Consider the following 14,958-nt stretch of genomic DNA (forward strand, 5'->3'; position numbering starts at 1 on the left):
TAAGGAATTGAATCCATTTTGGAATAAGGCTGTAACATAACAAAATCAGTGAATACTTTCCAGATGCACTGTAAGTGCATCATTTTAGCTGCAGACCACAACACTCACGAAGGATGCGGACATCTCCATAGGGCAGAGGTAGAAGAGGGGAGTGCAAAGGATGCTGGGTATATCTCAAGATGGGGTTCCTCCAGTATGTCTGCTCCACAGCCTCCACGTTCAAACTGCTCTCCTACGCAGAGAGAAAACTGGCTCAATAAATATGTCATGTTATCTTTACAACAAAGTAAAGCGCCTTAAAAGGAGGCTAAACGCTTCTATTTGAAACACTTTGTCGAGTCAATGCGGGAAATAGAGATGGTGGATATGAATATCGCAGTAAAGTTACAGGAACAGCTATATGTGAGAAAAAAACAAGCAAAGCAAAATACTTAAAGAAGATCACAGCACACACTCGGTGAGTACAAGTACCTCACTCTACTACAGTGTGTGTCCCTGCCAAAGGTTTGCATGACTGAAAAGAATAAGGGTTCAAATAATAACCATAAGTTAATACTATCTCATGTGCATTACTTAAGTGTGGCACGCTTTTAAATCTCATGGTTTAGACTTTGCACACAGAGCAGTTATTAGCATTAGAGGGAGAAACAGGCAAATGCACCCTTGAATACCTTGATGTCCCTGATGAGTTGCTGTGTTGGCGTTTCAATGGGAACTTTGCTGTCTATCGCTCCCTGTATGGCGTTCGCCCAGCGCATGGCTTCATTCAGCATTTTGGTGTATAGACGGTAGGAGTGTTTACGTCCGTGGACGATTATATTCCAGTAACCTGAGTAAACAAGAAGGAAGGTAAGTAGGAGCTAAACAACCCCAACTTGAGAAACAAGTTAAAAAAAAAAATCCTGAAGGAGCTTAAATTGAAATGTATACTTTTGGTGCCCAAGACAACTGAGAACAACGTTGACCGCGAACTGACCGGTGTCCTTGAAGACCTTCTCGTCTGGCTGGACCACAGAGCAGAGACTGTTGAGGACCAGAGTTCCCAGCTTGGAGGCGGTGCGCTCTGACGACTTGTAATAGTCCAGGGAGTTAGTGGTGAGAACGAACCAGCGCTTCTTCAGCTTGAGAGAAGAGCTTTTGGCTCCCGACTTCATCTCTTTATGTAACCAGCCTGACGGCGATGAACATGATATTATGGATTATTATTTTAAACGCGCTGTCCGCACAGCATCTCACCTGACATTAATAAAGTCAACCCAGAGGAATCGTAAACATCCCGGACTGTGTGTGTGTGTGTGTGTGTGGACTGACTGACCTCTGACTAAGAACTCCTGCCCGTCCACCTTGCAGTCTCCCTTGGATTTCTGCAACAGGCCGATCCAGTGGTGCATCTCCTCTGGTGTGTTTGTGTTGCAGTGGATCACCCGGTTGGCCGTGATGATCACAAACGAGTTCGGTCTTCCGGACAGAACGCACACGTAGTTACACTGACGCAGGCTTACTACTTAGATTGCGGTTTAAATGTATGTTTGAGGTTCATTAGCCGTTCCTCACCTGTCGGGGTTGTCGGATGCACAAACAGAATCTATCAAGCCCACATCTAGTGTGCCCTGGACAAAGAGAAGAGGGGAGGGGGTCAGAATATGTAAATGTTAGCAGCTGGTCGTCCGTTTGTCTTCAAGGTGAGTTGAGGGCAACAAGCCTCTTTTGTGGCGTGGGATATCAAAAGACAAAAAAAAGTAAATTACAACATGACCTCAATCTGAACCAGCATACTCAGGGTGATTCAGTTACGCGCTTTATCTTTTCTGATGAAAAATAGAGCTGAGGCCGGCGCCCAGGCAGCACCGAGGTAAAACAGCACTAACCACTGCATTCTTTGGGTTGGCCTGTTCGTGGTGCATCTCCATGAGTTGCTCCTGGCTGGCGCTGTGGACCCGACTCAGCACGTTGAACCAACCACTGGATGGGGTCAGAGGGAGTCCAGAAAGTCAGAGTCAGCAACCATATAATTGAAAATTACACCGTGGACTACCACTGGCAACCACAAGGGGGGACTTTATTTCCACACATCACTTTTCACAGAGCCCACCTAAGAAAAAGCAACATCTAGTTAATGCTTCCCATGGTGCTGTGTAATAATGTACCTGGCATCTTCTGGAGACTCTGCATAGATGTGGTAAGTCCTCTCCTCAGTCACAACATTCAGGGCATTTTCCTTCTCATGATTGTCCACTATCTCCCTGCAGACAGAAAAATGATCAGTGGACTGGAGAGTTTTCTGTCCCCTTTGAACAAACGCCACTATTTCTCCTTACTTGGCCGTGCGGACATCGATGGTTCCTTTCAGCTTCTCTTCGCTGTCGTTGTCAAAGTACATGAGCTTCGACTCGCGCAAAACAAACCAGCGCATCTTCCAGTTGCGCCGAGACAAGGTGGACATGCCCCCTCCTTTCTTGTAAAGCCAACCGGATTTGACGGAGTCCTGCTTGGCCCGAAACCACATGAAGGTCTCGTCCTTCAGGACACACCAGCGGCGACGCCACGGGATCATCAGGCCACCTAGAGGAGAGAAGGAGGCGTGAGACGGAAACTATGTTTATATACTAATGTACCTTGAAACAGCTACTTTTACACACACACACACACACACACACACACACACACACACACACACACACACACACATATGCACCCTCTGGAAACGAAACACACAATCATGCAAAACAGCATTAACTACATTTTACACAAAAATTCTGAATATTTTGACAATCTGAGTACTAAAACATAATCATATAAAGCAATCAAGCCTGTTGGACACTGCGTTCAGCTGTGCAGAAGTCGTCTGCACGCCTGCCGGCCAGCGTCTCAGCAGGGCGACTCACTCTTCATGTAGAGGTAGCCGTGGAAGTACGGAGGCCCGCTGCCGTTCAGCACGTTCACTTTCCCATTGGAAACCTCCTCGTCCGTGTCCACGTAGCCGTCGTTGTCCTCATCGCTGTCGATGAACTGAAACACATTCGTCACGTCAGCCGTCACAAGCAACTTACGGGAATTACAATGTAGATGTAAACTGCAGGAAAGGACGACTTGTTTATTGAATTTCTGGCTTCAATAATCAGTGCCCAAAATGTGTCTTGACCTGGTGCTGTTGTAAACACACACACACACACACACACACACACACACACACACACACACCCCCCCTCCTTCCCCTTTGCCGTTTTGCTGATCAGACAGTGTAAGGTCTGCTTAACTGTGTGGGAATGGATCCACACGCTCATCGGCGGCGCCAAAACAAATAATCGCAACAGCGGTCCAGTGTGATTCTAGCGTGAGCGGAGCCTTTCGATACATTGAGACGAGAGTCAGGCTGGCACACGCGCAGGCCAATGCTTCACGCACGCTGAAGAGTCGCCGCACGGCAGAACTATTATACCCAGAGGAAGACTCGATTTTAACTTCACAGTTTGATCTGACATGCGATGCAATTTCCGGGCAAAACGTCCTCAACAGCGATCCTTTCAAACGACTCCCCTTCTGGACAGAAATGATTGCCAGCCCCTTAGTTCTCACCGAGTCCGAGCTGCCTCGGAAGGAGTCCAGGCTGTTTTGCGTACAGGAGGATTTACGCAGCACCTCCTCATCTGTGACGTGGCCCGAGCTCCCGTGGGCCTCCTCGAACTCCTCCTGGTCGTAGTCGGACTCGCCGTCCGGCAGGTTCGGGTGGGGCGCCTCCCCGCTCGCAGGCTCAAAGTCCGACCCCCTGCTGGCTCTGTGGCACGGTGCCATTTCTCCGTTCGTGACTCCGGGGGGAAGAGCAGGAGGTCTGGAGGTCCGGGAGTCTGTGAGAGCAGGGCCACGGCTCAGTCCGTTGGGGGTAAGTGGGGAGAGCTTTGCCGGTGGGGCAGAGGAGGCAGAAGAGGAGGCGGCGACGACGACAAGTCCTTCTGCGAAGGCGGGCGGAGGAGGGGGGATACTTCGAAATACTGCCTTGTCCAGAGGAACTGCGGCCGGAGGCGGGAAGTCAGGTAACGGAACGCACTCCTCCTCGGCGTGGAAGCCCTCGTCCACCTCCTCCTCGGCCAGAGGGGCCGTGGATTCCGCCGGGTCATGGAGGTTCTCCTCGCTGGAGAGGGACGGCTCCAGGCCCCCAAAGTCCAGCAGATCCAGAAACTCGGTGGCCACCCGGGAAGCTTCCTTCTCCAGCCTGTAGATCTCTGCGTCTCTCATCTGCCGCAGCTCCTCGTGGGAGACGTCCCCGAGGAGGGACACGCCGTCCTCCTGCTGCTTCTGCAGACGCTCGATCTCCCTCTCCAGCCGCAGGATCTCCTCCATCTGACGGCTCTCCTCCTCGGAGGTGTGGCTGTGGGACAGAGACTGGGAGAGCTCCTTCTGGAAATGGACAAGGGAAGAGGACGAGACGGAGAGATCAAACTTAATTACTTTGTTGCACCGCGTACAAACCCAATACTGTGTTTCATCATTTGAATAACAGCTTTTTAAAAAGTAATTACCTTCTGACAGACGCCGTTTGCCAGGGAGTGACTAAAAATAGAATAGAAGAAGTGTGCAAAGAAAAGGAATAATTATCTGATCTGAATAAATGCATCGTCCACATGTCACAAAGAGCTGATAACTACCGTTGCTCGTCTGCTTTAGCTGCCATTTCCTGCCCTTCCTCTTCGTCCTCCATCAGTCTCAGTTTCTCTCGCCTCATCGCCTCCTCCTCTTCACCCTGCCTCTTCATCTCCCTTTCCACAAGCCACCGTCTCTCCTCTTCCTCCCTTCGTCTCTCCTCCTCCTGCCGTTTCCTCTCCTCCTCCATCCTCCTCCTCTCCTCCTCTACTCGCTTCCTCTCCTCTTCCTCTTCCGTCCTCCTCCTCTCCTCCTCCTCCTCCTCCCGCTTCTGTTTCTCCTCCCTGAGTTGGCGGAGGAGGGATCGGGCCAGCTGGCCTCGGCGGTGTTTCTGCAGGACGACGGCGGCGAAGCGCAGCCGCAGGAAGACGCGTCTCCAAAAGTGAGCGCGGTAGTTCTTCTGGATTGTGACGACGCAGGACTGAACCCTCTTGTATCGCTTCCTGAGGAGCAAATCAAACGCACCCTTTTCAGTCAAGCAGACGACGTGTGTAATCCGATACCCGTGGGGGTAATACAGCGTGCGTCGTTGCACAACGTCACAGGATGCCACTTAAATAAACACACCGTTAGCGATGAGCTTGGGCTGTTGAATGCACACATATACATGGCAGCGCACACACACACAAATACAAGTGACTAGCGAAAGGACCACACACACTGCTCTGACTCTCTGACTCTCCACAGTAATAACTGTGGCCTCTGACTGGTCTTAGGGCAGAGGTAGTGTTACATATAATAATACAAAGGCTTTGCTTGGGTCTTTGGGGAACCGCCTAGCCGCTCTCTTTAGTTCTCTTTAGTGCCTCTGAATGGAAGGGAACTCACAGCCTGAACAACGTCATCAGTCACATTATACTCTGCCAACGGAGCCTATAGACGACTGTGTGATATGATATGTTGTAGCACGCAGGTGCAATTAACATCCCTGAGGGTGTCTGAAACCGGCTGCTCGGGCTGAAAAGACTGCGATTTATTTTAGCTGCACAAAAGAACGAATGCAAAATCGTCATCCAAACTAAATATTTGAGCCAAAGACTCAGCAGCATTAAATCATTGGGGCAAAGTCTAGATTGTACGTGCATCATTCTATACACACCACTCCAATTGTGTAGGAAAAAAAAATCATTGCACTCAATTAAATTAAATTTACCTCATCAATTTTGTGGATACAAAGTGAAGATATTTCTTGAATTACTTCAGACATTTTGGTGTAAGAGAATTTTTTATCAAACTTTCTCAAACATGTTGCATGACATTTGTGTCTTCATTGGAAACTTCATTTTAATATTCTGTAGGTATAAAACAGATGAGTTTATAATGACTGTCCCATCAGCGAGTCCACAGGTCTTTTTCTGTGTGGAAATAACTAAACATCTTTACTGCACTTTAAAGTCTGGGAAGCCATTTCAGCAATGACACTGTACAACTCTCCTAAGTCAGCGCGCACACACACACACACACACACACACACACACACACACATGCACGCACACAGTCTGTGCACCTCTATTACAAAACCAAACAATGCCAGCTGGGCCTGCCACTCACCCCTCCTCCCCCCCCTCCTCCACCTCCCCACCACTCACCTTGCCACATAGCTGAGGATGTGGGCGCGGATCACCATGCCGGCCCTGCGCCGCACCTCCTCCCTCTCCTTCTCCAGCCTTTGCTCCAGGGCCTCCTTCAGGAACACCTGCGGGACGAGCAGCGCCGCGGGCCGACAGGGGAGGGACAGAGAGACACACAGGGAGGGGGAAGGGGGAAAACAGGATGGGTTAGTTCCTCCTCCAGGTATAAAGGCTGCAGAGGAGGGCCAACAGAGATGTCGTGGTCCTCCCCCTCCCTGTTGTCCTGTTCGGCAGCACCCTTTGCCCGCTGCAGAGGAAGCTGTGGTGCAGTAGAGGCCTAGCCGGCTACCTGCTCTCCCTGACCGCAGGGCTGAGCGGAGGGGGAGGCGGGCACGGGGACTGCAGTGTTGCTGCTAATGGCGCTGCTGCAGAGCCTCATCGTGTTCAGGAGTCCTTCCTGGACATCTCTCCACTGCCGCTGCGTTGGAGGCACAACTGATGTGCACAGCCTGAGAGGGAGTGGGGAGAGGTAGGGAGAGGAGGGATGGAGGGAAGAGGGGGAGGGATGGTGGCTGCTGTCCAGCTAGAAAGCCACACCTCTTCTTGTGAAGCAGGGAGAAAAAGTTTAGTTAACCCTTTCCTCACTCCTGGGAGACTTTAACCTGTTTTTCCCCCCCTTCAAAGTAGGTGCTGTGGGACAAATTACAGCATACCGCTGCTCCTAGAATAAAACACTAAAACGCAGCAATGAACATTGAAAATCTAAAGACTTATGTCTGACCGTGGCTGGGTTTTTGTGATAATGCGATAAATGTTGCTAGGCTGGAGGATCAACTGATGGGGGCTTTCAGTGTGTGTGCCCCAGATGTTCCACTAATCAAAGGATCCCACAGCTGCAGCCCTGCCTGCCTCTGCAAAGTCTGTGAGAGGAGGAAGTTTCCTCTTCGTCCACATCCTTCCCACGTCTGTAATGTCTCGCACACACACACACAGACATCAGTTCATGCAATGTCACCCAAGCCCCTAATTCTGGGCAACACACTTCCTCTTCACACAATACGTATGTATGTAATTACACACAGATTGTTTCTCCAAAGGAAATAGCCCCCATCTGTCTCTGAGCCCCCTTTCCCACAAGCCACATTACCCTATTTTACGCTGCCATCAAAAACACAACCGTGTGGACAGAGGGACAAAGACGCAGTCTTAACTTTAAAAAAGACGACTGTAGTTCTCTTTTTACTTGTATTATTTACAGACTGTAAAATCATCAGCAGTCGCAGCATAAAGGTGCTGACACTGGATGCATAATGCCTGTAATACACAGTGACTGAGGAGATTTATACTACATGCATGTGTGAAAACGTGCAATAAAGACGTTGCTGGTTTCGCTCCGGTTATAAACTCTATAAGAACCAACAGAAACCTTTTTTGGGTCTCGGCGTGTAATTCCCCATGTGTGCCCGCCAAATGGGGTATTACAGCAAACCGGTCCGACAAATTTGAATGTCTCTGTGATTTTACGGCTGCTGGGGAACCACAACTTAGAGCGGGAAGTAGATGTGTGGATTTAGCGGATTTCAAGAAAGCCTGTAAAACTATTTATATTTCCATTTTTGCAGTGTAGAGGGCATGAATGCTGAGTTCAACAGGATGAAAGGTTTTGCTGTCCAGATCCAAATACTCATTAAAGGTTAATCATTCAATGAGAGCGCCGAGTAAGGAAAAAGAAAAAAACTTTGCTTGGGGGAGTAGATGATTGTTTTATATAAATCGGCCAAGAGAGAAACCGAGAGAAGATTAAACTGTGTCGCAACAGATGGAGATCAGAATGCCACAATAACTGTTCAAAATGATGAATGCGTGACTTTCCTCTAACCTCTGCAACGCTTCATCACTGCCTCCAAATCCCCCGCCGGGAGAGTTCAGTTTATTAAATCAACAGCTAGACGAGTGTCAGGAGGCCAACACTCTTCCAGCTACAACAAGGCGGCCTGCGGATTACCGTGAGCCCCCCCTCTCCCCCCCCCCCGTTGGTTTACAGTTACAGAAACAGTTGTCGGCGTCCAGAGTTTTTAAGGAGTTGCCATGTAACACTGGAGCGCAGGAGAGCAGAAGATTGACCACAACCGGCCAGAAAAAATGTTTGGGTTGTGAGTCACAGTTGGGGCTGTTAAAACTATGGCACACATTAACAGCTTGAGTTCTTGAGGGAAAATCCGGCTCAAAAGACACCAGACTGAACCAATGTGGTGACCGGATTTGCAGCAGGAAGTTGTAGGTGTGTAACTATGACGTAAAAAGATTAAAAACTGTGATTTTGTGCCACTTTTGATATTTTTTTAAAAAGCTTGACTGCAGAGTCCGTCTTACATGAAACAGGGGTTAGCTCTTATATTAATTACATTGTGAGGACAAATCTGTTTATACGTCCTCAGGTTGCCTCGTCTCACATGTTGGAGACAGAAAGCGCAGCCCTCCGATGCAAACACAACATTTTAGAGTCAAGAGTTGGTGTACGGTTGAGATTTAAAGGCCGGGGCTTGGTTTGGGTTGTGGTTATGGTTACTGTATGGAGCCAAATCCAGGTCAAAAGTTTTGTTCCTTTGAAAAACAAATGTGAACCTGAAAGTTCAAGTTTTGTTGTTGAACATTGAAAAATACAACAATGTATTCAAAATAAAAAAAAGTGGACGAAAAATATTTTCGGGATGAATATAGTTTTGACTCAGCTCTATACATTTTTAAAATAAAATATATTGTTTTTCAATCTTCACTTATATATATTTTTTGATATTCACTCTATTATATTTTTCATTTTCAGATTTTATTTTTTCAGATTCAAATCTTATATTTTCAGATTTATTTTGGAAGAAGTCAAAGCAATGTCCTCCTAGATGACAAAAACAAGTTGGGGCATATGCGTGTGTGCGTGCGTGCGTGTGTGTGTGTGGGAGTGTGTGTGCATGTGCTCCACCTTTGTCTTCCCCAGTTGCCACTCTGTCTTGGCTTTGTCGTGAAGTGTGAGGAGCTCAGAGCAGCTCTGCTTCTCTTCGCCTGAGTGGATTTTGTTATTCAGGATAATCTTGTACCTATGGAAACACACACACGCACGCACGCACGCACGCACGCACGCACGCGCACACACACACACACACACACACACACACAGACAGACCTTTAGATTAACAGAACAGCAGAAGACAAATATTGTGAATTTCAGCACCTACGGGATAGATATTTTTATTCAGATTTTGCGTTTTTTTCCCAGTTAACAGTCACTTAATCGATGACTTGTCAGCTCTACTCTGTACTGTATTTTCTTGGTATTTTTCTGACCTGCTGTAGAAATCCTGAAAGGTTCTACGGACTGGGAATCCAGCCCTGCGGATCTTCACAGTTTCGAGCATCCCAGAGTATCTCAGCTGGTTGAGGACCACATCAGGAGCAAACTGGTTGGCTTTCTGCAGATGACAAGCGACAAAGCAACATGAAAATGACCAAAATGCCTATTCGTTCCTTTGGAATGATAACGTTCAGTAATACTCAGCTATGCATTGAAAGTCGAGCTGAAAACAGGCCTCATTTAGCAGAGTTGCTGTTTCGTTGAGTATTCCCATGGAAGATATTTGACAGTAAATATAATCCTCCACAGTTGAGCCCACACACCTAAAACAAACCGTTCTTCTGCTGCGTCAGGGTTAACTTGAACTAAAAAGGAAATTACCACGGGGAGCGCTATCATTTTACACGAACAATTAGGTTACTGCGAAGAAAAAAAGGCGATACGCACCATCAGAGAAAAACACAAACAGTGTTAGAAATAATCGGCCCAATTCTTGACAGCCTCGTGTTACAGATAATCCTCGGGTGTGTTAACCAGAAAGGATCGGTGACATCTACACCTCTGCGCGGTCTACCTGACGCCTCACAGGGAGCGTGTGAAGGCCATTGTCCCCTGAAGGGCACACATGGCTGTATAAGCCCCACACAGGACCACAGCATACCCCAAGTGTGTCAATCTAATTACGTGCTAACGCTACTACGCATGGAGCAGAACTTGGATACAAAGGCACGCGTGTATGTCTTCATGATCATAATCCAACAAACACACACGCACATTCACACATAAATGTGCACCACTGTGAGCTGTGAACTCTGTTCTTTAGCAGAGGATTTAGGGAGCTGAAAGAGGTACGGCATGTTGAGCGGTTTTGAGCGAAAACAAGCTGACCCTTCCCTCAGTGACATATAACACAAGTAGGGTGAGTACATGTGGATCACACAAAATACAGTGCGCGTGCTGTCCTGTTTGCGCGCGCGCGCAATCCTGTCATTTCTGCCGGCTTAACAGAGGCACTGTGAATGCAGGGCAGAGCCAGGGGGGAGCAGTGGACGGGGGAGAGAGGGGGAGAGAGAAAAGAAGACAGTGTGTGTGTCTTCTTGTGTGCACTGTGTGCAGTTTTAAGGCCAGTACGTCAGCAGGAGGAGAGGCATGGGAGGAGCTGACAGAAGAGGACAGTCAGACATGAATAACTAACAACAATAACACAGATAATGCTGATGGGTCTCTGCGCAGAGAAAACATAAAGAAACGCAATTCGCCTTTTCACCAACCGTCCAATATCAGAAAACTGGATAAGAGTGCTGAGAGCTCTTGCCATTATCTGGTAAAGAGTAGCGGGTAGAAATAGGGGCCCATTAAGTAAACATTCCCCCCCTCTGGTTTCACTACAGTTACGGCACTTGGGTCTTATCTTAGCATTCCACTGATGCAGCCAGATCAGCAGAGCATCAGCCAAGCGGCTGCAGCTGGAGTGGCCAACTGTGACCTACGACCCTCTGGTTGAAGGGATAAAGTGGTAGGAATGCGCTTTTATTTGAGGAAGTACAAATGAGAGTCGTTGCACCAAAGCGCTATCGCTACTATTTATTAGTATAAGAGAATCTGCAGCGAAAAAAAGGAAAAGAATAATTAGTTTTCAAGTGGAAGATTTATATGACTTACGATTAGCTCTGGGCAACGGGAGCTATGAATAGCATCAATAAGATTTAACTTTGCAGGCGCTGACCTTGACAAGACCTGGCGAGGTTTTGCACATGTTTTTTTTTGTGTGCAATGAAATTTGCATGACCTACCTTGTCCATGTTTGGTTTGATGCAGCGAACAAAAAAGGGGTTGGAGGAACTGAGTGTTGCCATCAGGGAATGAAGCGAGTCCTGAAACACATCAGCAACAAGAGGATTAAGATCAACACAGCACATAATCTGTGTAATGAAACAGAGTCATTCAAGCCAGTATTTCAATTCAAATATATGACTTAATGATTATGCATGTTGTGCCTGTGCTTTTCACCTTGTAGAGGTTCAAATGTATACAGGCCTGACTTTATCGATTGTTCAGTGCTTTGTGTTAGGGTGATAATCGTAGAAGACAGAATGAGTGATTATTGATCTAGAATAATATCCAAAATGTCAATGTCAACTTAAAAACAGCTTTTTTCACATGTTTTAAGAAAGACTTTCAGGATTCACAAATCCCTCGGTAAGATTTTTGCAGTGGTTGCAAGTTGCAGAACTTTGTCCAACTATTAAAAATGAATACATAAAAAGGTACAGATGAAATCAAATGAATACTTTCTGTCTCTTTACTAATTAAGTCCATATAAATCACAAAACACACACACACACACACCGAGGACCCTCGAACCTCGCAGACTCTGTCAGCCTTGCTCTCCTCGCTGCCTCAGACAGCCTGTCTCCAGCGAGGCCCGGCCTGGCACAACCGAGCCTGGTCGGCCCCTGGTTGGCCCTTCTGTGCCCAGCCATCAACCCTAATCCCTTGGCTTTAGGAACCGTAGCCCAGGCAGCCTGCCAAAACCTCCCCTGCTCCTTCTCTCCCCACTGCAGTCAGGACATGCTTAGATAAGCCCTCCACTGCCCCCCCCTCTCCCCTCTCCCCCCGCTCCCTCCACCACCGCAACCACATATTTCATACATCCCATCACCCATCTTTCTCTGCAGATCAAATGCACTGGCTGCATTCTCCCTGGTGCTCACACTCATCATGCCAAGATAAGACAGCCGAGAGCCGACAGGTTAAGTGGTCCAAGCACACGGGACGCTATAAAGCTGTTGTGCGTGCGATGACGCCATCACGTGCCGAACTCGGAGCGACAGACACATCCCCAAGGCTTAAGTCTCACCCTGAACTGAGAGCTGACGGTGGGCTTGCGTCGCGCCGTGCCCATTTTTAAGGTCTCATCGCCGTTCCTGCTGCCGACGCGCTCGAAGAGGTCGTAGATGAAGTCAAGCCTGCAGACAACACGGGGTCGCAGAGCAGAAGGCGTGAATGTATGAAACCTGCAGGTGGGAACTGAATCGTGCGGGCGTGTTTGGTCGGCACGTGCCGTGCTCACCTGCTGTCCTTGAGAATGAACAAGATGTCGTCTCTAAAGGTGTCTCGGTTCTTCTCCAGGATCCCACGCACATCGTAAAGCACCTGCAACGGACGGGGAAAGGAAATGTGTCTTTGATGCCAATCAAGCACAGATTGGACACACAACTGAACATAGACAAGCTAATGTGTCTGTATCAATATGCACTTTATTTAGCTTCTACAGGCTCGTGATCCCGACTGGGTTTTCTAATGACAACATTCACCAAGCACACACACACACACACACACACACACTGCCAATGCATGTTGTGCACACAGGGGGACGGCCCAGAGGAGAGAATGTGTGTTAATGCAGTCACCTGTTGCAATGCCCTCAGAGTTTGTGTGTGTATTTTATGCCAGAAAATACATGGAGATAACGCAGCACAGAGTGCGATCTTAACACTGAAACATTTGCGTACACGTTTTCCCAGCTGTGTGTGAGTAGTACACTATAATCCAAAAACAACCCCCAGCCCCACATTGCTAAACCTTGTGGCTCACGGAAAGCCACGAGATACGAACTTGACAACACAAGTATTTATAAATGGCACTCCAGTCCCTCCTCACATTGGAATATATTTCAGGTTCAGTCCACTAGGTCGGTGTCATGATGCAACAATGAGACCAGGAAATTTAATTTAATCTTACAAAAAGCCTAAAGATCATAAACCGAATCCGCAACAAGATCTATTTGAGATTCTGTAATCGCAAATGTGTGTCATTTTGACTCCTCAGTTCACAAGCTATGGTGAGTTGTGTTTGTTGTCGGTTAAGTTCGTGTCCAACAAGGAGGACCCCCCCCCCCCCCCCCCCTCCAAGATCCCCGACGCCACGCCGATAATCAAATCTGTGGGAGGACGCTACTATTTCCATGACACAGTTTCGGTAAACAGAAGGAGCTTTCAGAGAGGCCACTGAAATTCCCGGAGAGAGAGAGAGAGAGAGAGAACAACTGGTTGGCCTGCCTGTCCTCTCTGGACCAAGTCATTACCATAGACGTCCATGGCAGGCCTGTGACCGAGCTCACTGAGGAGACCTTGTCTGAGGAGGGCTTCATGAGGCCTTCCTCCCCACCTCCTACACACACACACACATCCCGCCTGCCCCATTCAATCTCTCTCTCCCTCTCCCTCTTTTACGTTCCCTACCGTCAGGAGTAATCTCCGCTCAAGCAAAGGAAGGCGAGGATGACAGTGCAGCGGTTTCTCCTGACTCAGGGAAAAGCTGCTTTTGGCTCAGAATGCGCTGCTGCCCATCAAATCGCTTCCCCCGACAAACTTGCGGGAGGTAACCTGGATCCCCCCCCCCGCCCCCCGCATCGACGTTTTCATGTGCGTCCGTGCTAATTACCTCTCCGGCGTAGTGCTTGATGCCAAACTGGTGGTCGGTCACTCGGGGTTTGACATAGTACGGGTTTGTCTGAGGAGAAAGGACAAAGAGACCTTTAAGAATGTGCTGTCCGTGTAGTAAATTGCCGGTAATCACATTGAGCAGTAGTACGTAGTTCGCGGGAGTTCAGCTGAGAGGCCGGAACACGTGGGGGCGCGACAGCTGATGGAGATTGCCATCAAATCACCATTTGTGGCGTGAACGTTTATTAACATGAACTGCCTCCTCGGCACTTTTGCTTCCCTAGTTTGAGACAAAAGAAATGTTCATATTTGTTGTTTTATTTAGTCTGTTTTTGTTAATTCAACTAAATATTCTAAATAATGACCTCTGCGTTGATGGAGTCGCGACAAAGCTGTTCTTTGACCCGCCTTCAACCTTTACCTGTGTCCTCAGACACCTCTGGGAGCGTTCAGCCAGTTCGTATGTCTCACCTTGTACCGCTCCCGTTTTTCCCCTTGCCATGCCAAACCATGCCGGGTTTTCTAAGGACACTCTTTTCTCCTGCACACAATCCCCATCAGCCCCTGAGATCGGCTGATCGCATTTCGCCATTGTTGTGTTTGTATGTGAGAGCGCTCGGGGCCGTTTTTACGGGTGCCGCGCAGACGCTGCACACGTCGGGCAGCAGACCATTCATTCAAAGGTTTGACTCTCTGCGGGTTTGTCTGCTGGGAGCTGGAGTGGAGGGACATGTCCCCGTGAGGGTCTCCCTGGCATGTGTGACATATGTTTTTATCTGTGTGTGTGTGTGGACTCACTGCATGTCGGCTGTGCAGTTTCTCCAGAAGGGTGTAGTCCGTGCCTTTGGGGAAGCGACTCTCTTCATTGATAAGAGCCAACATGCCCAGCTTCTAAAGGGGATGCAGACAAGAGGAACAGGGAGGGTTGAACACAGCAGTCATGATGAAACTAGTT

At 48.4% G+C, this 14,958-nt stretch overlaps 1 protein-coding gene across 3 annotated transcripts in view; it reads right to left on the reverse strand.

The window, feature by feature from the left end:
• The window catches only part of myo10l3 (myosin X, like 3), a 44,103-nt gene that overhangs the window by 4,368 nt on the left and 24,777 nt on the right, over positions 1-14,958 (reverse strand). For 2 of the 3 annotated variants that reach the window (XM_078091143.1, XM_078091141.1), the window contains exons 15-34: positions 14,802-14,894; positions 14,002-14,070; positions 12,629-12,711; positions 12,416-12,524; positions 11,349-11,429; positions 9,549-9,673; positions 9,187-9,301; positions 6,228-6,334; positions 4,644-5,081; positions 4,518-4,548; positions 3,577-4,395; positions 2,886-3,009; positions 2,319-2,562; positions 2,148-2,243; positions 1,869-1,962; positions 1,555-1,610; positions 1,316-1,458; positions 977-1,171; positions 672-829; positions 109-232 (exon numbers count right to left, since the gene is read on the reverse strand). In XM_078091143.1, coding sequence (XP_077947269.1) covers positions 109-232; positions 672-829; positions 977-1,171; positions 1,316-1,458; positions 1,555-1,610; positions 1,869-1,962; positions 2,148-2,243; positions 2,319-2,562; positions 2,886-3,009; positions 3,577-4,395; positions 4,518-4,548; positions 4,644-5,081; positions 6,228-6,334; positions 9,187-9,301; positions 9,549-9,673; positions 11,349-11,429; positions 12,416-12,524; positions 12,629-12,711; positions 14,002-14,070; positions 14,802-14,894 — 3,304 coding nt within the window. The remainder of the gene's footprint in view (positions 1-108; positions 233-671; positions 830-976; positions 1,172-1,315; positions 1,459-1,554; positions 1,611-1,868; positions 1,963-2,147; positions 2,244-2,318; positions 2,563-2,885; positions 3,010-3,576; positions 4,396-4,517; positions 4,549-4,643; positions 5,082-6,227; positions 6,335-9,186; positions 9,302-9,548; positions 9,674-11,348; positions 11,430-12,415; positions 12,525-12,628; positions 12,712-14,001; positions 14,071-14,801; positions 14,895-14,958) is intronic. The other variant, XM_078091142.1, reaches the window with a different exon arrangement.

Source organism: Gasterosteus aculeatus, chromosome 16 (genome assembly GCF_964276395.1).
Source record: "Gasterosteus aculeatus chromosome 16, fGasAcu3.hap1.1, whole genome shotgun sequence".
In the NCBI taxonomy this organism is placed as follows: Eukaryota; Metazoa; Chordata; class Actinopteri; order Perciformes; family Gasterosteidae; genus Gasterosteus; species Gasterosteus aculeatus.